The following is a 24,731-nucleotide window of genomic DNA, read 5'->3' on the forward strand; positions in this document are numbered from 1 at the left end:
CCAAGAATGAAATTTCAAAGGAAACAAAGCAGGAACTTCCCAGGTGGTCCAGTGGTTAAAACTTGCATTCCCAATGCAGAGGGCACAGGTTTCATCTCTGGTTGGGGAACTAAGGTCCCGCACAGCACAGACAAAAAAAAAAAAAAAAGGAAATAAAGCAATGGATCTAACTCATTAAATAGGACTTGACATTAAAATTGAACTGATAAGAAATGAATATATGGGTAGAGACTCCTTCACATGAACTGAGTGTTGCGGTCCCCTATGCAGAAAGTGGTTTGGTTAGCAAGAAATTAGAGAAGGAGCTTCATGGACATCTTTTATGAAGGGTAAGTGATACATCAGATTTCTTCCCTACAGATTTCATATGTCCAAATTCTCTCCAAGAGTGAAATGTTCAAGACCCCAAATTTGATGTTTTCCCCTGGACTCTTCTGTGTTTGGTTGAGAGGTATTACTCTAATTTTTTTTGTTTGGGTCTTTTTTATGAATCAGGAGGAAGGGTGATTAAACACTTGGGGAGGGGCTGCCCAGTGGTTAGGTCTCAGAACTTCCAGTATAAGGGACACAGGCTGGAGAACTAATATCACTCATGACACAGCCGAAAAAAAAAAAAAAGGAAAAATTTGGGGAGTGCGTCTTCTGTGCCAGGTAAAGTGCTTTATCTCAATTCTTAAAGCAACTCCACAAGATAGTATTATTCCCATTTAACAAGTGATGCGACTAAGTCTTAGAGGTTAATTGACGTACCCAAAACCTCACAACTAGTACAGGATTCAGACCCAGGCAGAATGACTCTTAGCACACACCTCCTCCCATCAAAAGATACACTTTTTACTTTTTTTTTTTTTACTTTTTATTTATTAGGCTGGGCTGGAGAATTCTATGGATTTTACAGTCCATGGGGTTGCAAAGAGTAGGACACGACTCAGCGACTTTCACTTTCACTTTATTTGGCTGCTGCCGGTCTTAGTTGCAGCATTGAGATCTTTAGTTACCACAAGTGGTTAAAACATGTGGGATCTAGCCCCCTGCATTGGGAACTTGGAATCTCAGCCACCAAACCACCAGGAAGTCCCATTTTTCACTTTTTAAATCCATTCCTGTTTCTCCACACAATGTAACATAGGGAACAAGTATTCTTCCAAGTTAACGTGTAAAATGGTTACCAGTCCCTGTACATACGTGTTTTATAAAAATTAACTCCTTTCCTAAACTCTCCATCCCCACTGGTACTACTTAGTTCAGGCCATCATTTTATCTTACGCTGCTGAGACGGTGATGATGATGTTACCAAGCATGTTCCAGGCACTATAAACAGTATTCCACGAACTAAGAGTACGTATTTATTGAGCACTCACTATAACTCAGTTATTATGCTAAATATCACTCACGGATTATTATACAGCAATCCTATTAGGTTAGTTTTGTTTTGAGTACCCCATCATCTTCCTTCTTTTAATTCCTCTTTCATAAATAATAACTGTACTCCGGTATAATCTCCCTAGAATAAACCGCATTTATTTAAAGCGTAATTTGAATCAGTTTCGGCTATCTATAAAACCACCACCACAAACAAGATGCAGACTGTTTCCATCACCCGTAAACTTCCAGAGCTCCTTCCCAGTTTACCCACCCGGGTCTCCAAGGTCCCCAAATCCTCGCGGTCCCGTGACGTCACTGCCCTGCGCCCCGCCGTCGCCTTGCGCGGCGCTTTCCGGCAGCGAGGACGTGGGGGCGGGGCGGGGCGGCGTCATGGAGGCGCGCGCCGGAAGCTGGCCCAGCGGAAGTGGCGGGGCGGGGCGCGGGGGCGATGGGGGGGCGGCGGCGGCGGCTGCCGGCGATGAACAGCGGGAGCGCGTGAGCGGGCCGGCGGGCGAGGCTGGGGGGCCCGGGAGAGCGAGCCGCAGGGCGGAGGGCAGGGGCGCGAGCGCGGCGGGCGGCGGGCGGCGGCCTGGGCGCGGCGGCGGCGGCGGCCGAGAAGATGGCGGACGGCGACAGCGGCAGCGAGCGCGGCGGTGGTGGGCCCGGCGGCTTCCAGCCCGCGTCCCGCGGCGGCGGCGAGCAAGAGACGCAGGAGCTGGCCTCGAAGCGGCTGGACATCCAGAACAAACGCTTCTACCTAGATGTGAAGCAGAACGCCAAGGGCCGCTTCCTCAAGATCGCCGAGGTGGGCGCGGGCGGCTCAAAGAGCCGCCTCACGCTGTCCATGGCGGTGGCCGCCGAGTTCCGCGACTACCTGGGCGACTTCATCGAGCATTACGCGCAGCTGGGCCCCAGCAGCCCGGAGCAAGTGGCAGCGGCGGCGGGCGCCGAGGAGGGCGGTGGGCCGCGGCGCGCGCTCAAGAGCGAGTTCCTGGTGCGCGAGAACCGCAAGTACTACCTGGACCTCAAGGAGAACCAGCGCGGCCGCTTCCTGCGCATCCGCCAGACGGTCAACCGCGGCGGCGGTGGCCCCGGGCCCGGCGGCCTACAGAGCGGCCAGACCATCGCGCTGCCCGCGCAGGGCCTCATAGAGTTTCGCGACGCGTTGGCCAAGCTTATCGACGACTACGGCGGCGAGGACGACGAGCTGGCGGGGGGCCCGGGCGGCGGCGCCGGAGGCCCTGGGGGCGGCCTGTACGGGGAGCTTCCGGAAGGCACTTCTATCACGGTGGACTCCAAGCGTTTCTTCTTCGACGTGGGCTGTAACAAGTACGGAGTGTTCCTGCGCGTAAGCGAGGTGAAGCCGTCCTATCGCAACGCCATCACGGTCCCCTTCAAGGCCTGGGGCAAGTTCGGGGGCGCGTTTTGCCGGTATGCAGATGAGATGAAAGAGATACAGGAGCGGCAGAGGGATAAGCTTTATGAGCGACGCGGCGGGGACGAGTCTGAGGGAGAGGAGGTGGATGAGGATTGAAACGCGCAGCTTCCTCCCCTTACGGGCCTCCCCACCCCACCACCGTCTCCTTGGCTAGAGAGCTCCCCTTCCTGTTCATCCCCAGTGAGCTAGTGGAGGGGAAGCAAGGGAGGCCCCGGAGGAAGAAAACAAAATTTTAAATAATATAGTTAAGAGAAATAACCATAAGAGAACAGTCAGGACAATTAGAGAAAAACAGTAAAGTTCCAAGGAATTGACAGCAACCTGCAAAGAGAGGACAACAGCGTCTCCTCACCTGAGCAGAAGTCTCAGCTTCTCTTGCTTCCCACCTAAGGTTACTAAATCCATCAGGATAACCCTGGATGGGATAGATCCTTGCACGCTGGCCAAGGAACACCTCATGAGTTACCCAGACCCGTTGATGACAGCTCAATTTGTGTTATATTTGGGTAACCTGGTCTAAAGATCTTTCTAGACCTCATTGTTGCAGTGTCTATCCCTTCACCTCCATTGCAATCAGCGTTTTGGATCTAGATCTTCATGGAATTCTTGTGAAGACAGAGGCCTTTGCAGTTACCCAGTTCTGAGGGTACAAGTTTCATGAAAAGGAATGCAACTTTACGTAATCATAGACAGGGCAAAATAAGAATTCAAGAAGCCACCAGGGACAGAAACAAATTGGATCCATTTTAAAATGGTTTTGCATAGAACCTGGACCAAGGCCCATGTCTTGTCTTTGCAGAATTATTATCCGGGATGCAAATGGATTCAGATGTCAATCCTTGAACTAGAATCCCTTACTATAATGTTTTGGAAGTTGGCAGATTTTTTTCAAAGATACAAGCAGTTTTACATTGGGGGTTGCTGAGGTAGGCACAAGAAGAAATCAGGCATAAAGCACAAGGAAAACTGTTTGAGTGGATTGGTTGCTGCTCACTAAAGTTCTTCCCCGATCTCCAAATATGGAGGTCATGGCTTAGATATGAATGAGAGCCAGATACCCGTGGCTCCACCGTGTGAGCCAGTGAATTATGGCTAATTCGGCTGTTTCGGCCACTGGTTGGCTGGATTTTAAACCATAAAACTTGAACATCTCTACAAAAGGAACATTGTGGCTACAAGCCTGAGCTTTAATGGAATATAAGTCCACACAGAAAAGTTGGAAGTAACCAAAACTGAAGTCATCTACCTTCAGTTTAATCTGTGGATTTGTTCAAATACTAAAGATCCTCAGGTCCAGAATTCCAGCATCATTTATTCTTTTAAAATAAATTTTTAAGAACTTGGTCCATTATATCAGTACCTCACAATCAAAGCTGGCAAATGATGGATGAGTGATTCAAGCAGCGTGCCCTTTGAAGCTGAAATCCTTTTGAATGGAGCTGAAATGAACGTGAATATGCTGACTATATCCTGGAAGCATTTTTATACCATCTTGAAATTTCAACAAACTGGCTTTTGCCAGTTTATCCAGCTGTCTTTCAAGAATAAAAGTTGGGGTTTTCAAGGATCGCCTCTTCTATATTTTAAATGGATTTTCAGTATGATTTTTTACTAATCAAGTTAATCCCACCCCATCAAAAGGTATTCCTAGAAGTGTCATAGACCTAGGTAACTTTGAATTGAATGGGAGCTAATGGTCTTTCCAAAGTTTTCAGGTATACTTTGTGCGACACCTTCTCAACAAGGAGGCAAGTAACCCCACCTCCACAATCTTAGTATTTTTTTTTTTTTAACTGCATGCCTGCCCTTTATTTGAGCTGCCTTTTAATTTATTGCATACCTTTTTATTATCTTATTTTGGTATTATTCAGTCTACAATCTTTTTGTATTTATTGGGAAATAAGTAATATACAAAAAGGTCGTTTTCATGAATTGTGGCTGAGAGGGAGGGAATAATTGTGTACATAAAATTAGGCTTTTTTAAAAATTAGATTTGATTCAGAATATCGATCTTAGATTTTTTTTGTTTTTAAAAAGTTGAAGAGCCACAAACATTGGTGCCCTTTTCAGACTATTTCTCTACTCATCATCCACAGTAGACTTTTTAAACAGATTTTTTTTTAAGCTTTTCTTTTTTAAAAAAAATTTTTCTCCGTTGCAAAGAATGTTTCCTAAATTGTATGGGAGCAATAGTATTTTTGATGTTTTAATGACATCTGTATACTTGTACTGTATTTTGTACTACAAGGCAGCTGTTTTCAATAATGTCCTGCTGTATTTACCTATGTGTTTTGAGTGTTTATTTCTTTGCTGCGGAGAACAAACCCCTAAGTAGTTTTAGTAAAGGGGCTGAGAAGAAGCTAGCATTATTAGGTTTGCATAAACTGTTTATAAGTTTCAAACTCTGAGGCAGCAATGAAGATTAAAGTTGCAGCTCTTAGTTGATTGCTGTAACTTTTTCATTTTCAAAACATGTATAATTCCTGTATAGACCAACTTGTTTTCTTGCTTCAGTGGTGGTTCTGTTGCTCAGCTGCAGTGAGCCAGTTCAATTTTGCAAAGGTGCAGTACCTCTCCTTTTTAAGGGGTTGGTTTATTCTTTTTTCTTTTCTTTTTGTTTGGCTGAATTGCAGTAACTAGCCTTGCCTTTCTACTCTGTAGAAATGACAGGGTCTTCACAATCCTTCACCAGTGGCTACTAAGCTATAATTAGCTGAATAGAAAGAATGTGGAAGTGGTCTGAGGCATATAGAGTATATGCCAAGAACACTACCATATATGGCATCAGCTTTGGTTACCAGAGAAATTTTCTTAGTCATTAGACCATATAACAGTAATATATCATATGTAAATCTTTAGATATCAATTTGAGAATCCTCCAAAAAAAGGAGCAAAGAATGCATAAGCTATGTGTTGGAAAAAGTAATTTATATTAAAATTTTGACCTGCCTATGTAAGATTAAATGGTAAATGTCATAGTGGTGGGTTTTTAAGTCTTAACCAATCTCAAAGGTTTGTTTCTCCTGCAGGGGGTGGTTCATGGCCTCTCTTCTCACTGCAGGAAGATTACAGGAGGATGTGGATTAATGGTAGCATTCACTGATCCTCATACCGGTACTAGGGACAATAGAAATCTGCAAAGCACAGACTACACTTTCAGTGTGTGGTTTGTTAAACAAAGTGATTTTAACAGGCTGGCTTTCAGAACTCATTTATAAATACTGCCTATTAAAGGAAATGATCTTTGTTAATTCCAGTCAGAAAATAGCATTATACAGACTATGGGAAAGCAATTTTGGGTTTTGTCTTTCAGCTGCTACTATAAGCAGTGATTTAAGACTGTTTTTCAACTTTGGCAAACAGCCCAGCTAATCATGTGTTCAAAACAGTCATATTCCTGAGAAGTAGGAAACTAAAATTCTTCTTGAGAGAACTGGTAGAATGTCTGTTTCTCAAACTGCTGCAGACATGAGAAATTTTAAGAACAAAATCAAAGGGTCAAAAATTTGTGATGAGCTACTACTCTTGCCTTCTGGTTTCTATTGTCCCTACCTTTCATTCAAGTAGAATGGCAGTTCTAGTCAGCAGAGAGAGTTTTCAGTGCATATGCTGCACAGTACACAGTGTAAATCTGTATGGCACCAAAAATCAAAGTGAAAACCAAACCAAAAACCCAGACACCCTATGTTACTGTGGGAGGCATGTAGGTGGTATAAATGACTGTAGCTGTGATACACACATGGCTACTTGTCAAGTCACTTTCCATAATTATTTACTGCAAAATGATTGAGGCTTTGGTGCAGGCAGGCTGTTAACTTATTGCTTCCCTGTTAACCTCTCAATCACTTTGCAATAAATTGCAGGTCTTTTATGAGATTCAAGCTTCAGTTTTCTCAAAAACAAAACAATTATCCTGGCTTATCTGAAAATGCAGGGTTGTGGGCAAAAGAGGCTGGTTATAATAATGCCCTCATATTGAGTGGTCTGTAAATGGCTGCACACTTCAGGCACTATAGTTGCTGAGGATGCTTTGTTAAATGTGACCTTGATTGGCTTTACAGGGGGTAGAATGTGCTCTCCACAAGGTATTAAAAGGTAACTATCCATTTGTGTCTACCTTGTTCTTGAGGTGGATGAACTTGAGAAGCTTGAGTGTGTAAGCCATGCACATAGGTATTCTTCACTGTAAATTTTGTTTTCATTTTTAACCCAGTTATGGTACTTTGTCCAATGCACAGCTGATCTCTCAGTAGATATTCATTTGAGAATAGTGTGGCCTTGATCTGTGAGAAGGGGAAGGAGAGAAGTGACTTTTTGCTTATGTAAAAATGACTCTTTGTCGAGAGGCATTCTATAGCACTCTTGGTATCTAATGTGGTCGGTCTCCTTGTTTATTGGGGAAAGTTAATGTTTTTGACCCTGGAGTTATTAATTCAATTGAGTTGTCTTCTATTTTTAGGAAGTATCAGAATTGCTCTGATAAGTAAAAAAGTAGACTGCTTTGATGTCCAATCTCAGGTTTTAGAATATATATAGTGGTATAAAATTCCACTGTTAACTCTTAAAACAATTTTAATTTAGTATACCCTAAAAGTCACCTGCATAAGGCCTGTTCAAAGAGCAGCGCCTCCCATCTTTTTGCTCCTTTTCCATTTTGTACTTCACTTGAGAAAGTGTCAAGTGATTTTTTTCCTTGTATATTTCCATTTTAGCCCTGACATATTTCTCAAAGATAAAGCACTTTTTGATCATGAAATACATGGAATCTGTGTGTGATGTGGATCATGGTTTCTCAGGCTCCCCTAGATAATTTGCTTTTGAATATTGTTTTAACTCTGTATAAGAAAAGTAGAAATCTTTGCTAATGTTAGAAAGTTTGTATTACTGATCTAGAATGCATTTTGCTAGTTTCCAATGGACGGGAGAGTAAACAATGCTGCATTCACAATTTAATAAGTTACTTTCCCTTGAGCCTTAAGGTAACTTTTTTTTTCTGTCAAAACGGCACTGAAGTTATAGTAAATGAATGAAATTGCCAGTTTTCAGGGTTGGTTTTAGAGTACTGTAAATCGATGAGCTGTCTTCCTAAATAGTTACTATTCCCATTGAATAAACTGGATAATGGGGGCGGGTGGTGATTGTAGAAAAAGAACCACATTTACCTAAAAAATATGTGTATAGACACAAAAGTACATGACAGTGCCCCATTTGGAATTCCAGGCACAAGGTGGAAATGGAAATTATAACCTCATTTCCCCTGTTTTTAATCTAGAAAAACAAAGTCATTAATTTTCAAATGGTAATCCCCAGAAGCTTCAAGAGATAGCATACTGTTGAATGATTACTTCTCTTGATATATTTACCTGCTATTTAGTTAAAGTTGCTGTTTGCAGCCCTCACTCAGTCTTAAAACTTAGTTTCATTACTGATAGATTTAACAGACTCTTATTTAATAAATATGGTCCACTTGTCAGGATGAAAATTAAATTTGGAAAATAATACTGCATCATGAAGACATTAGTAATTTCTAGATATCTAGAAATTGATATTTAGTTGATATCTGTATCCCTGATCCAAGTTAAGACCTTTATGAATGTATTTTATATTTCCTGATGAAATAGGGAATATACCATCAGTGTAGTCACCTTTATTTGCAGTCTTTTTCATTTGAACATTAACTCATGTCTCTTGAATTAGACATTGCAATGGGGATAGGTAAAGCCATGTTAAAGTAACAGCAAATGCTGTGTTGGTAGTGTCACTGCTCAGTAGGACTTTAATCACAGGAGGGCAAAGCTTTATTTGATGCAGAAATGTTATTTTTTTCCATAGGCGATTCTAACATGGTTTGATGAAAGAGTATGACTGTACTTTATTAACATGGGATTTTGAGTCTAGGAGCAAATTCCATTTTCCCCATATTACATATATAAAATGCCTCCTGACATGGATAAGAGAGGGCTGATCATACCTTTAGTGTAATGAAATGTGGGCCTGGAGTATTGGAGAGAAAGCAATAAACCTATCCAAGTTCATTGTCCACTAGCATATTGAAGAAGACATGAGTTTGTCTTTTTTTTTTTCCCCTTCCCTACTTCAAAGACATCAGTGGGTAAATCTTTCAAGAAAATTTATGTAGATTGTCTCATTATTATTTTTTTTTTTTTTTTTGGTCTCTTATTTCTTAAACTCTCATCCCCATTCTTGCCCTATATTGCAAGATCTAGCCGGCTCAAAAAAGTCTTTATTATACATATTTGGAAATAGAGTGGCAAGTGGTAGATTTCTTCCCTTTTAAAATTCCTTTTTCAAGGACATATATAACTGCAGGTAGAGTCCCAAGAAAATTGAAAAACAGGAACATTTTTATTGTAGAAATTTGAGAGTTTCATCTTAAACTGTTCAGATATGAGGCATAAAACCCTTTTCTCCTAGCCCACATGTCACTTCTGTTTCAAAAGCTGCCTGTATTCCTAGAAGCTAATAGATTGGGCAGAAGTCCAGAAACTGATTTTAAGTAGAGGGCATACTTGAGAGTTGTGCATGTTACAGTAGCATGCAAGTAAACTTGAGTTTTTTTCCAATGATTATCAATAATTTGAATAATAATTGTGGTTGTCAGTGTATTTGGACTTATCTTTTTCTGAAGTTCTAAAATGATTAGTAAGGATTTATACTGTCTTGCACCTCTATGCAGATGTTTTTCCAAGTCCATTTTTAGAAGTCTATCCATCTTCTGACATACTTCCAGATAACACACTTTCTATAGTAACCTTCACTGCCAGTCAGATCTACCAGGGGCTTCCTTAGACTAGATGATTCTTCATTCCAAAGTTGGGACTGACGTCCTGCCCATAGAGAATCTACAGACATAATTAGAATGAGTTAAAACCAAATCTTGATAGCAGGAGACAGAGCTTCCTGATCTAGATGTACAACTAGAGTTTAGGTTGGAAGTTACTTTAAAGAGGGTTTTTTTGGGATGTCTTCAGTCTCTGTAAATATCCAAATGCTTGTGCATTGTAAACCAAGTGTGTACTCCTATGTATGAATTTGTAGAACTGATTTCTGCTTCAAGAGAAGCTGCACCTTTAATTTTATAAGGTCCCCTCCACCTGTTACCCTATAAATATTTGTAAATAGAACACTAAAATTTGTAGTGATAGGATCAATTTGGGAATATCTGCTGAGAGACCAAAAAGTTCATTTTTTTAAGTACCTTGGTTAAAGAATAAAGATTATTCCTCTTATTTTTTAAAAGAAGAATGCACTTTAACAAACACAGCTGCATGGGCAATTCAAACAAATCCGTGAAGTGCAGTACCCATTCAGAACTCATACTTCCTGGAAACCATTCAAAAGCGTAGTCTAGACGGGCTGTTGATCTCACTGCCTGGAGGTTGAAGCTGATTCCGGTCAATTTTGAGACGAGCAGGGCTGCTTCAAAAGAACAATGTGAATACAGCCAAAAGCTTCAGTCAGTCTGTAAAATGGCGGGTCCCGTATTTACCACTAACTAGCAAAACTGACAGAAAAACTCATAGAGAAAAAAGAATCCTTACTGCTGGTGTGCACTCCTTACAATAACAGACTTTTGCAAATGGAGTTTTACAGTCTATATTTAAAAAATTGTATGTTTGTAACAAATAAAGTATGCGAAAACGTGAATGACAGTCTTGTGCTGGTTGTCTCTCATTTAAGGAATTACGTGTTGACTGGGAGGGAAATACCACACACTATCTACTGGGGTTCATAAGTGGGTCTGGAATTGGGTGAGTTTTCACTTGAAGTGATTTAAAAGCTGTTTGCACATTTCATCTGAAATACAACCATTTAGTTCTACACCCTCTGGGTTTGCATAACCCTTTTCTAGTTAGTAAGCAGTCTATGGAGTAAATCAAAGTTGCAAATGGTTTCATGCTTTGGTTTATATTCCAGAGGAGGCACTTGTTGCTTCCCCTAATTTCTTCCTATTCTACCTGCTTTTAGGCCCTATCATTTCAAATGGCTATAAAGAAACTCATCTGTTTACTTGTCATTTATCATAACTAACTGCTCAGAAAGTAGGTTAAACCAGTGTTATATATCCCAAGCTAAAGGAAAAATAAAAATTTTGTATTGATAGATCCTGGCTGTGGTTCCAAACTTTTTGGTCTCAGGAACCCTTTAACTTCCTTAAAATTCACTAAAGACCTTCAAAGAGCAATCCTACTTCAGGCCTGTATCAATTGATACCTATCATATTAAAAACAACTTTTTAAAGACACATTCCATCTGCCTCAAAGCAGTGACATCACATCACTTAGCTTCTGAAAAGCAGTCTAAACTTGGGAGAATGAAAGTGAACAAAGCAGCTAACAGGAAAGTAGTTTACAGTTCTGGGCTCCCTGAAGGTCTTGGGGCCGCTGGAGGTTTCTGGATCACTCTTTGAGTCTGTAACTAGACTGGTTATATAAATTATGCTTTTATATAGCATATATATATATGCTATATAGATGCTATATATATAGCTATATGTGCTATATTTTATATAGCATATAGATATATATATGGTGGCAAGAGGTCAGGAAGCCTTTACCCTGATGCATCAGTTTGCCATAGCCCTGCTGAATTTTTTTTCTTGATGTGAAGCTGTCACCTTGAATTTAAGGACCAAATGTAACCAGGCTATATAGCCTGCAGAGTTTTATTGGCACCAGTGCCTCAAAGAATAGGGCTTTTACCTCATAGTTTCGGTATTTTGGATGTTGTGAGCTAGGTTCTGTCCCCAAATCTGTCATAAACTGATACTGTGAGTCTGAGATAGTATCTTTAACACTTAAAAATCCTCCTTAAGGTCCTACAACAGTGTCCTGTCTTCCCAGAGAAGACACTGGGCCTTAGGAAAATGAGAGCCACCTTGTGGTCAGTACTAAAATCTTTAATAACCTTTTGTAATAACCATTTGTAAACATGCGTACTGTATGTCAGGTGTTACACTAGGTGTAGAAAATATGGTCCATGGTCCAAATGGAACTTAACAGTTTATTCCAGAGGAAAAAAACTTGTAGGAAGAACTAGGAGGAACTAAGTTAAATTGGACTGAGGTATATTTAGGGATCAAATCTGTGTGACCCTAGATCTCCAGGAGGCTCAGATGTGTTGCAGCGGAAATTTACTAGACATATCTCCTTCCTCAGTAAAATACCTCTGTGCAATCTCAGATCCTGAGAAGCTACTTCCCCAGACCCCAGGGAGGAAGCGGGCCCAGTGTAGGTGAACAGAGGAAGGAAGGAGTAGGAGAGTTCTCTCAGAGCCCTGATCCGTTCTCACCACACAGGACCTGGGAGGGGCGAGGTCCCATCGCTGGGGCGTGTGCCCCAAGCTTATGCAGCTAGTGAGCCCCAGCACTGGGCTTTGACCAGGCCCCATAGGTTCTCCTTCCCCACCCTTCCATCAAGAGGTGATAAGTCAGTTTCTAATGAGATCTGAGCATACTAGCCTCCCTCAATCCAGGCAATAGAGAATTTGATTTGCAAGCCTCCTGCCCCGGGCCTTTTACTCAAAGGAGACAAGTGAAACTATACTAAGAATGGGATGGGGGGAGGGGAGGGAGGCTCATTAGGGAGGGGATATACATGTACATATAGCTAATAAAAACTATCGTACAGCAGAAACAACATTTCAAAGCAATTATACTCCAATTTTTAAAAATTAAAAAATATATACACTATGCAAATGAACTAAACACAAAAACTAAAAGCATAAATTAAAAAAGAAACTGCAGGGACTTCCCTGGTAGTCCAGTGGTTAAGAATCCACCTCCCAATGCAGAGGACATGGGTTCAATCCCTGGTCTGAGAAGATCCCACATGCCACGCGGCAACTAAGCCTGTGTGCCACAGCTCCTGAGCCTGTGAGCTTTGGAGCCCACAAGCCACAGTGAAGATCTCGTGTGCTATTACTAAGGCCCAACACAGACAAATAAATTTAAAAAAAAACCCAAAACTGTAAATAAAAATGTTCCCTACACAAGAGGTAACTTCTCTTCAGCTTCTGTGTTACCCTGGAAGACCTCTCAGTGGACCCAATTAAGGTCTCTAAACTAATTAGTGGCAAGAGTGAACACACATCTAAATTGGTTCTCTCAGCTGCTACACCACAGAGCCACAGAAAGGAGTGCACTCCTGTGCCAGGAGCCTAAGACGACACATGATGAATCCACAGGTATTTCACAAAACTCTGCAGAACTGAGTATAATTTCTGCCCAAAGGCAGAAATATGTAGAAACTGTGGGTCACATTAATGTTTTCAGGATAAGGTATCTGAGAACCAAATTTAAAATAGTTCCCCCAGTTAAAAAAAAAAAAAAAATACCAATCTGATTCATTTGTATCAATGACCAAAAACAAAATTCTAGTCTTCTATCAGGACAAACAGCTTAGGACTCCCATTTCAATCATAAGTACCAGCAGCACACCCTCTATATGCTAAAATCATGTCCTCATCAGAATACAAATGGTTACAATGCCATGTTGCCAGAGCAGATTGGAATCAGGTACTCACTATGAAATCAGCAACATAAAGCAATATAGATTTGAAAATACCTCTTTTCTACGTCATTTTGTATTTTCCCTATCTTAGGTGTCAAAGCAAGAAATAGCCAAGAATGAGCAGTGGTCCATTTATGCAGCTCTAGATCCAATTCCCACAGGTATTTTATAGAACAGAAGTTGGGGAAGATGGAGTGAGGCTCTCAAGCCTATGCGTACAGGACTGGCCAAGGCACAACCATTCCATGGGCTTCCGCATCTTCTCACCTTCAGGACTCTACCAGGAAGCTGTCCCTAGATGTCCAACCCTCAAAACTGCCTTGTCCTTTGCCTGTTTATTCAGTACCCCTCATAATTGGTGGGCATCATTTTTGGCAGTTATAATCTCCAAACTTTCATCATAAAAATGAATGCAGTCATTTTAACAAATATGAACAGAAGAGAATCACTGTAAAGAAACAAAAATGAATGTGCTCTCTTTCTTCAAAAGCACTTCTTTTTATTTATTTATTTTTTTGGCCGAGCCACACAGCATGTGGGATCTTAGTTCCCCAACTAGGGATCCAACCTGTAGCACCCCAGTGGGAACTCAGAGTCCTAACCACCGGACTGCCAGGGAAGTCCCTAAACCCACTTTTTAAGGGTAACTAGTGTTAAATAATTTATGGAGAAGGCAATGGCAACCCACTCCAGTACTCTTGCCTGGAAAACCCCATGGACGGAAGGGCCTTGGTAGGCTGCAGTCCATGGGGTCACTAGGAGTCAGACACGACCGAGTGACTTCACTTTCACTTTTCACTTTCATGCATTGGAGAAGGAAATGGCAACCCACTCCAGTGTTCTTGCCTGGAGAATCCCAGGGACGGGGGAGCCTGGTGGGCTGCACAGAGTCGGACACGACTGAAGTGACTTAGCAGCAGCAGCAGCACTGCTAAATAATTTAGTATACATCCTTCTGAAATTTTTTGATAATTTAAAAAATCTCAACAGTATTAAATGGCCATCACATTTACGTATGTATTGATACACATTGAAAAAATGTTGTATTAATTAAATAGATTTAATAAGGAGTTCATGTTAGGTACACTGATGGCTATTACCTGTGATATTTTCTAATGTACACACCTTATTATTAAGCTGTGCCACAAAGCCAACAACTCATGGAGAAATTAAATTGGAAAGTAATTTAATTTTCATTATTTTAGATTCCATCCAATCAGGCACAGGCAAACACATCTTTTCTGGTGGTAAAACAAAAAACTCTCCAGCCTCTAGATTTAGATAAAAATGTCTTCATTCCATGAGGTCTGAAAAATGAGCATTTACTGATTGCATTTCATAGATCTTTTCTACTTTTTGTGTGTTTCTCTTTCAGGTAAACATCATGCATAAAAATTAATAAATCAATAAATGAAGTGATTGGGGATTAACCTGGCAACCCACTGATTAAGACTCTGCCTTCCAGTGCAGGGGGCATGGGTTTGATACCTGGTCAGGGAACTAAGATCCCACATTCTGTGCAGTGCAGCCAATAAATAATTTTTTTTTTTAATGAAGTGATTGCTGAGAATCCATTCAGCTGAGTAGAGGTACCCAATTACCTTTAGGTTTTCTGTTAAGAGATTATTGTTATGAATAAGAAAACTTGGTTTTGTTATATGACCTACAATGAGGTATTTCTGTTTGTAGATTTTAAAAAATTATACCTACATCTAGCTGCTTCTGAAGATTCTGCTTAGAATTAAGAAAGCATCTTTATGAATATATAATGTCTCCTATAATGCATAGTTCAAAACAGAAAGTCAGATTCCCCACCCTAGTATAAATAATATAAAAAGAGAAAGCATGTTAGATTCTGGGGGAGAATAGTACAAAAGTCTTCTGAGGGAAGGAGAACTGCTGTCAGCAATGTGGAATGTTCTAGTCCAGCAGCTGCTGATTTTCCAGCTGTGAAAACTCAGCTGGTGACATCACTCAGCAAGTGACTCATCAGGGCAGTGGGATTTAATTTGTCTGCTCTTCATCTGACACCGTACCTTTTCCAGTGGGGACTGCAAGCTCTTTTTTGGATACAACTGCTCAACTCTCCCCAGCCTCTGTCAGTTCAAGGTTTTCTCTTCTGTGGACAAGAAACAAATTTGTGGGGAATTTGGGGGGCTTTTGTTGTGGTATTTCTATACTACACATACCACTTAGCCTTCAAAGGCCACACTTTTATGGGGCCAGGTCTTCTACTTTCCCTAAAAGCTGTTCTCATCTGCCCTATGAAGACAGGTCTGACATCATTGCTAGGGTGTGCTCTAGAGTAGGGCTGGAGGCAATGGTCATTCTTTGATTCACTAAGCCCAACAAGGGGCCTTTCCGCGTGCCCATCAAGCCCACAAACTTGGTCTTTACCAGGGGCTGTAATGTTTTCACTGTACTAACTTTGAAACAAGGAGCACATAGTTACTATGCTCAGAAGAAGTTACTCTACCATTGTTAAATTTCAGTAAATATTAATAGATGACTGACACTTGGGATGTTCAAGTCACAACTCTCCAGACTGATCCAGGATCGCAAGAGAAGAGCTAAATTCTCCAGAACTGGCAATGATTCAGTGCCCTCCGCTAGAACTATTTTGTGGCATTAGAGACTTACTTACAACCAAAGAGCAGCAACAGCTGAAAAAAATATGGGTATTCTACCATAGAAGTTTTTGGATCCAGTATTTGGGTCCTGGGGAATCACTTTATGGCAAATAGATGGGGAAACAGTGGAAGTAGTGGCAGATTTTATTTTCTGCAGATGGTGACTGCAACCATGAAAGTAAAAGACACTTGCTCCTTGGAAGAAAAGCTGTGACAAACCTAGACAGCATAGTAAAAAGCAGAGACATCACTTTGCCAGCAAAGGTCAGTATGGTCAAAGCTATGGTTTTTCCAGTAATCATGTAAGGATGTCAGAGTTGGACCATAAAGAAGGCTGAGCACCAAAGAATTGATGCTTTTGAATTGTGGTGCTGGAGAAGACTCTGAGAGTCCCTTGGACAGCAAGGAGATCAAGCCAGTTAATCCTAAACGAAATCAACCCTGAATATTCATTGGAAGCACTGACGCTGAAGCTCCAGTACTTTGGTCACCTGATGTAAAGAAGTGACTCATTGGAAAGTCTCTGATGCTGGGAAAGATTGAGGGCAGGAGGAGTAGGGGGTGACAGAGGATGAGATGGTCGGATGGCATCACTGACTCAGTAGACATGAGTTTGGGCAAACTCTGGGAATTGGTGAGGGACAGGGAAGCATTGTGTGCTGCAGTCCATGAAGTCGCAAGGAGTCAGACATGACTTAGAGACTGAACAACAACAAAAGCAAATCACAGACAATTCATAGAAAAAAAAGTAATACAAATGGTTCGTAGTTATATATGCAATCTCATTCATAAGCGAAATGAAATTTTAAGCTATATTGAGATACCATTTCTTGCCTACCAGATGAGAAACAGTCTGACAACAAACTCTATTGGCAGTTCTGTGGATAAACAGGCATGTTCATATGTTGCTGTGGAAAACACGCAATCCCTTGTGAAAACATTTGGAAGTACCTAGCCAAATTACCTCGGAGAAGGCAATGGCAACCCACTCCAGTACTCTTGCCTGGAAAACCCCATGGACAGGGGAGCCTGGTAGGCTGTAGTCCATGGGGTCGCAAAGAGTCGGACAAGACTGAGTGACTTCACTTTCAATTTTCACTTTCATGCATTGGAGAAGGATATGGCAACCCACTCCAGTGTTCTTGCCTTGAGAATCCCAGGGACAGGGGGTGCCTGGTGGGCTGCCGTCTATGGGGTTGCACAGAGTCGGACACGACTGAAGCAACTTAGCAGCAGCAGCAACAGCCAAATTACCTAAGAAGTTACCCTTTGATCCAGCAATTCCACTTCTAGGAATCTACCCAAAAGATAGGCATAGACTTTACAGAAATAAATAAAAAATTGAATTTATATTTCTTATTCATTTTTGACCAAATGTCTGTTTTGAACTGTTATATACTTTATACCACAATAAAGGACAGAAATGGTATGGACCCAACAGAAGCAGAAGATATTAAAACAAAGGGGGCAAGAATACACAGAAGAACTATACAAAAAAGATCTTCATGACCCAGACAACTACAATGGTGTGATCACTCACCTAGAGCCAGACATCCTGGAATGTGAAGTCAAGTGGGCCTTATGAAGCATCATGAAACAAACATGATGAAACATGAAACAAAGCTAGTGGAGGTGATGGAATTCCAGCTGAGCTATTTCAAATCCTAAAAGATGATGCTGTGAATGTGCTGCACCCAACATGCCAAAAAACTTGGAAAACTCAGCAGTGGCCGCAGGACTGGAAAAGGTAAGTTTTCATTCCAATCCCAAGGAAAGGCAGTGCCAAAGAATGTTCAAACTACTGCACAATTGCACTCATCTCATACACTAGCAAAGGAATGCTCAAAATTCTCCAAGCCAGGCTTCAACAGTTCGTGAACCATGAACTTCCAGATGTTCAAGCTGGCTTTAGAAAAGGCAGAGGAACCAGAGATCAAATTGCCAACATCAGATGGATCATAGAAAAAGCAAGAGAGTTCCAGAAAAACATCTATTTCTGCTTTATTGACTATGCCAAAGTCTTTGACTGTGTGGATCACAACAAACTGTGGAAAATTCTTCAAGAGATGGGAATACCAGACCATCTTAACTGCCTCCTGAGAAATCTGTATGCAAGCAACAGTGAGAACTGGACATATATAGTGAGAACCAGTGAGAGACTGGTTCCATATAGGAAAAGGAGTAAGGCAGGTTTCACTGGTGGCTCAGAGGTTAAGCATCTGCCTGCAATGCGGGAGACCTGGGTTTGATCCCTGGGTCAGGAAGATCCCCTGAAGAAGGAAATGACAACCCACTCTAGTATTCTTGCCTGGAGAATTCCATGGACAGAGGAGCCTGGTGGGCTACAGTCCATGGGGTCGCAAAGAGTCAGACATGACTGAGCGACTTCACTTTTGCTTTCAAGCCTGTATGTTGTCACCCTGTTTATGTAACTTATATGCAGAGTATGTCATACGAAATGCTGGGCTGGATGACGCACAAGCTGTAATCATGATTGCCAGAAGAAATATCAATAACCTCAGATATGCAGATGACACCACCCTTATGGTAGAAAGCAAGGAAGAACTAATGAGCCTCTTGATGAAAATCAAAGAGGAGAGTGAGAAAGTTGTGTTAAAACCCAACATTCAGAAAACTAAGATCATGGCATCTGGTCCCATCACTTCATGGCAAATAGATGGGGAAACAGAGTAAACAGTGACAGACTTAATTTTGGGGGGCTCCAAAATCACTGCAGTTGGTGACAGCAGCCATGAAATTAAAAGACTTTTTAAATTAAAATTAAAAGATAGCTCCTTGGAAAAAAAGCTATGACCAACCTAGACAGCATGTTATAAAGCAGAGACATTACTTTGCCAACAAAGGTCTGTCTAGTCAAGGCTATGGTTTTTCCAGTAGTCATGTATGGTTATGAGAGTTGGACTATAAATAACTCTGAGTGCTGAAGAACTGATGCTTTTGAAGTGTGGTGTTGGAGAAGACTCTTGAGAGTCCCTTGGACTGCAAGGAGATGAAAACAGTCCATCCTAAAGTAAATCAGTCCTAAATATTCATTGGAAGGACTGATGCTGAAGCTGAAACTCCAATACATTGGCCACCTGATTCAAAGAACTGATTCACTGGAAAAGACCCTGATGCTGGGAAAGATTGAAGGCAGGAGGAGAAGGGGAGGACAGAGGATGAGATGGTTTGATGGCATCACCGACTCAATGGATATGAGTTTGAGCAAACTCCGGGAGTTGGTGATGATCAGGGAAACCTGGCGTGCTGCATGCAGTCCATGGGGTCAAAAAGACATGACTGAGTGACTGAACTGACTGATAGTATAATCCTAACCTTTGCTTTTACAGCAAGCTGAGAAATTTACTTGGAATAACAAAAGGATTTCCTTATATTTTTGACTTCTCACTGCCTACAAGTCAAATTTGAGGAGCCTCAGAATATTGTTTAAAAAGGAATTATAGGGACTTCCTTGCTGGTCCAGTGGCTGAAACTCTGAGCTCCCAATGCAGGGGGTCTGAGTTTAATTCCTCGTCAGGAAACTAGGTTCCACACACTGTAATGAAGACCTTGAACAGCCAAATAAATAAGTAAATTTTTTAAAAAAGAATTTCGAGGAGTCTTTAGAAAAAGAAATTATAGGCAGGTGGTTGTTTTTAATAAATAGATGGCATTCTATATATTATTTGAAAATTTTTAATTCATCAATTTATTTAATTGTTGGCTGTGCTGGCTCTTTGTTGCTGTGTGCAGGCTTTTCCTAATTGTGGCCAGCAGGGGCTGCTCCTCACTGCATGCATGGGCTTATTTCAGTGGTTTCTCTTGTGGAGCACATGGGTTGAGTTGCTCCATGACATGTGGGACCTTCCTGGACCAGGGATCGATTCCGCGTTGGCAGGTGGAGTCTTAACCACTGGACCACCAAGGAAGTCCCTATAAATTATTTTACTTCTTTTTTTCTCTAACTTTTAAAATAAATAATGTTTACATATTTCAAAATCAAAACAATATAAAAAGGAAATTGAGAAGTCTTGTTCCTGTCTTCTCTACCCATCTCCATTCTTTCCACAGGTAGTGTTTGCTCTGGACCCTCCCATTTTTGTCTGTTTCCACAGTGTCCCATTTGTCCAAGATTTAGCATTTGTCCAACTTTCATTACAAGGTAATATTTCTACTGCTATTAAAATAAGCAAAAATGGGTTTTGAAATCAAGAAGGGTGAGTCCTCCAACTTCACTCTTCTTCAAGGTTATTTTGACTATTCTTGCTCACTTATTTTCCCATATGAATTTTAGGATGGTTTCATCAGTGTGTACAAAGAAGCATGCTGAGATTCTGGTTAGATCTTTAACTTTTTTCACCAGTGTTTTGTAGTTTTCAGAGTATGTCTTGTGTTTCTTTGTGAAATTCATTCCCAAGTACTTTGTTCTGTTAGATGCTGTTATAAATGGAAGTGCTTTTCAGTTTACTCATTGCCAATGTATGGAATAAAATTGATTTTTGTATGTCGATCTTGTATACTGCAGTCTCGCTGCACTTGTTTCTTAGTCTCAATAGCTTTTTTATTTATTTTTTTATTTTTTTCCCAATAGCTTTTTAATGGATTCCTTTTTCTTGCCTAATTACCCTTACTAGAAGTTCCAGTAAAATGGTAAATAAAAGAGGCAAGAGTAGACATCCCCATCTTGTTCCAGATCTCAGGAATATTATCTTTTCCTATTAAGTAAGATATTAGTTGTGGGTTTTTCAGATGACTTGTATCAGGTTAAAGAAGTTCCCTTCTAATCCTAACTGTTGAGTTTTTTGATGAGACTATTGCATCTTGTTGAACGCTTTTCCTGCCTGCATTGAAATGATCATGTGGTTTTGTCCATTAGTCTATTAATATGACACATTATATGGATTGAATTATTAGGATATTGGCCTGTAGGTTTTTTGTTGTTGTTTTGTTGTGGTATCATTGTCTCTTTTTGGTATTAGAGTAACACTGGCATCATACAATGAATGTGGAAATGTCCCCTCCTATTTTTTGAAAGAGTTTGTGATGGATTGGTATTCTTTTTAAAAAAATTTTATTTAAAATTATTTTTGTCTGCACTGGGTCTTTGTTGTTGCAAGAACTTAGTTGCTTCGAGCCATGTAGGATCTTCCTGGACAAGGGATCAAAACTATGTCCCCTGCATTGCTAGGCAGACTCTTAACCACTGGACCATGACCGAAGCCTGGTATTAATTCTTCTTTAAACATTTGATAGAATACAACAGTAAAGACTGGGCCTTTCTCTGTAGGAAGTTTTTCTTTTTTTAATTGGAGGATACATGCTTTACAAAGTTGTGTTGGTTTCTGCCACATAACAACTTGAATCAAATCTCCCCTCTCTCTTGTGCCTCTCCCACCCCACTCTCCATTCCACCGCTCTAGGTCATCACAGAGCACAGGGCTGGGCTCCTGTTGGAAGATTTTAAATCACTAGTTCAATTTCTTTACTTGTCATAGGTCTATCAGATTTTCTATTTTTTTCTTGAGTAAGTTTCAGTAGTTTATATCTTCCCAAGAATACCCATTTTATCTAGGTTATTTAATTTGCTGGCACACAGTTGTTCAAAAGGGTTCTGATAGTCCTTTTTATTTCTGTAAGCTTAGTAGTAATTTACCCTCTTTAACTTCTTAGTAATTTGAATCTTTTTTCTTTTTTTTTTTAATCTTTCTTCTTTTCTAAAGATGTGTTAATTTTGTTCAACTTTACAAAGAGCCAACTTTTGATTTCATTAATTTTTTCCTATTCATCTTCTTATTCTCTATTTCTCTCTATGTGTGTGTGTGTGCGTGTTAGTCGCTCAGTCAAGTCTGACTCTTTGAGACCCCATGGGTGTAGCCCACCAGGCTCCTCCATCCATGGGATTCTCCAGGCAAGAATACTGGAATGGATTGCCAATTCCTTCTCCATTTTTTTCCCTAATCTTTATTGTTTTCTTGGTTCTGCTTGTTTTTTGTTTGCTCTTTTTAAAAAAAAAATTAATTAATTAAAAAAATATTAATTAATTAATTAATTTATTTTTGGCTGTGCTGGGCTGCTACTGTGGGCTTTTCTCTAGTTGTGGTGAGCGGGAGCTACTCTAATCACAGTGCACAGGCTTCTCATTACAATGGCTTCTCTCATTGCAGAGCACAGGCCTAGGCACACGGGCTTCAGCTTGCAGCTCCGAGGCTTTACAGCACAGGCTTAGTAGTTGTGGCATACAGGCTTGGCTGCTCCGCAGTAGTTTGGGATCTTCCTAGACCAGGGATCAAACCCATGTATCCTACATTGGCAAGCGGATTCTTTACTACTAAACCACCAGGGAAGTCCTGCTCTTCTTTTTTGTCTTACTGTTTAGGTAAGCAGTGAATACACATTGTACAAATTCAAGATGACCCGTTTTTGTAAGGAAACTATTTTCCTGTAAAAATATTTGTTATTCCTTTCCTTTACTTTGGATTTGTTTCAATGTAACCCACTTAGGGGAGGGGCAGATGTAAATGTGAATGTAAAATAAAACAAATGTGGCCATGAATTAATGATCATTACAATTGTATGACATGTACATCAGGTTCATTTTACTATTTTCTTTACTTTGTATATCTTTAACTTTCCATAATAAAAAGTTAGAAATATATATATATATCATAGGCTTATCGATCAGGGTCCATTCACTGTGCAGAAAACATACAAATTATTTGAACAGAGAGTACTAACAGAGAAGTGTTAACTGGATATAAAGTTGTTAACTGCTAAATGGTAAAAAGAGAACTCTAAGGTGTCATGGAAGTTAACAAATAGCTACCCTGAAGAAACAAAGGGAATGCCTTAGAAACCTAGAGGAAGGGCCCCGTGGAACTAGAAAGAACTCAAACCTCTGGGAAAGGAGCTGGTTGTTGGTGAAGGGGGAGGGAGGAATGAGACTGGTTTCTCAAGTGCTGAGAAATCTGATTTAGCTGCTCCTACAAAAGGAACTGCTGCTGCCAGAGTAAAGCGGCCCTGCGTGGGTGATGATGCTCAGAGGAAGATAGGAATAAGTCCCTTCTTCCTCCACTCTTACTGTTTCCCTCTAGTGCTCCTAACAGGCAAAGCCTTAGCATGGAAGCAGAAGGCAAAGCAGAAATGTTTGCTGAGTCCCAGCCTCAGAATCACAAAGCTCAATGTAGGTAGGTGGATACTGCATCCTGACTGACCTCATGAGAATCTGACAGCTTCTGGCTCATGTAAATAGCTGCCCAGCCACTGGGACCTGGCATTAACCTCCAGGATATTTTTAAAAATAAAAAGAATTTGTTCTATAACTAGAGTGACTAAAAGAAAATTTCTGTCTCTTAACAGCTTTATATTATTTGGGGGGAGTACTGCAGTGTTAAAGGGGAATTTAAAATTAAACATAGAAATTAAAAACTCCTGGAGTCTATGTAATGATTAAGACCCTCCTCTCTAAAGGCTAAAATAAAAAAAAAAAAAAAAAAAATAAAGGCTAAAATATTTTTACTATACTGACAACACTGGTTGTCTACGCAGAGGTAAAATGGATAACTGGATAAGGGATGGGAAGAGTCTTTTCACTGTATATCCTTTGTACCTTTAAAATATTGTACATGTGAATATATTGCCCTATCAAAAACTAACTAAATTTTTTCAGAGAGAAGCCATTGTCTTAGATCAGGCTTCCCAGCAGACTCTGAGGCTTCACTGGGGTGGCTCACTAGTATAGAATTTGCCTACAATGCAGGAGATGTGGGTTCAATTTCTGGGTCAGGATAATCCCTTGGAGAAGAAAATGGCAGCCTACTCCAGTATCCTTGCTTGGGAAATCCCATGGAGAGGAGCCTGGCAGGCTACAGTCCATGAGGTCGCAAGAGTCCAACACAACTCAGTGACTAAACAACAACCGCCAGACTCTAATTTACCTTCATGAAGTTTACTGTGATTCCACAGTGGTATTCTTGGCAACACTATTATGAGAAAATGAAGGAAACAGGATTAAGTAGAGGGAGAAGTTGAACTGCTATGCAGTTCAAACACTGGTGTTAATCACACAGAAAATTCTGGACCTGGAATGACCCTTCAGAGTTGTCCCAAATTAAGGCAAAGCAGCTGGGCAGCTATCTCACTTCCACCAGTCCTTGGAAGGAGGCTGCCTGCTGAAAAGGGGTTAAACTTGGGTGATGCAGCTCCTCTTGACCAAGTACAATTCCTCGGAGGAGACTACTGGGCAATAATCAGTCAACACTGAACTACAGACCATAGCTTATACTATACCAGTGGTTCTCACATTTTAATGTGCACCAGATTCCCCTGAAGGGCTTGATGGGCCCCACCACAGTTTCTGATTCAGTAGGTGTAGGCTGGAGGTCAGAATCTACATTTCTCACAAGTTCTAGGTGGTACTGATGCTGCTGTCTAGGGATCACATTTTGAGAACCAATACTGGGGCTTTCCAGGTGGCTCAGTGCCAAGCAGGAGATGGGGGTTTGATCCCTGGGTCAGGAAGCTCTCCTGGAAGAGGAAATGGCAACCCACTCCAGTATTCTTGCCTGGGAAATCCCATGGACAGAGGAGCCTGGTGGGCTACAGTCCATGGGTCGCAGAGTTGGACACAACTTAGCAACTAAACAACAATAGCACACTGTGTCTTACTGGGTTAAATCTAGCAAAAGTGAATAATTTGTTAATGTTTGGTAGTTTATAGTTTATAGATGCTAATACTTAAGATTCTCTGATTAGATGTGCTCCTTATGA

General features: G+C 40.8%; 1 protein-coding gene across 1 annotated transcript; it reads left to right on the forward strand.

Moving 5' to 3' along the window:
• Positions 1 to 941: 941 nt before the first annotated feature.
• Positions 942 to 10,471, forward strand: PURB (purine rich element binding protein B). Its single transcript, XM_043872219.1, has one exon. The coding sequence runs from the start codon at positions 1,985 to 1,987 to the stop codon at positions 2,897 to 2,899; it is 915 nt and encodes a 304-aa protein (XP_043728154.1). The 5' UTR covers positions 942 to 1,984; the 3' UTR covers positions 2,900 to 10,471.
• The last annotated feature ends 14,260 nt before the right edge of the window (positions 10,472 to 24,731 follow it).

Source organism: Cervus elaphus, chromosome 18 (assembly GCF_910594005.1).
Source record: "Cervus elaphus chromosome 18, mCerEla1.1, whole genome shotgun sequence".
In the NCBI taxonomy this organism is placed as follows: Eukaryota; Metazoa; Chordata; class Mammalia; order Artiodactyla; family Cervidae; genus Cervus; species Cervus elaphus.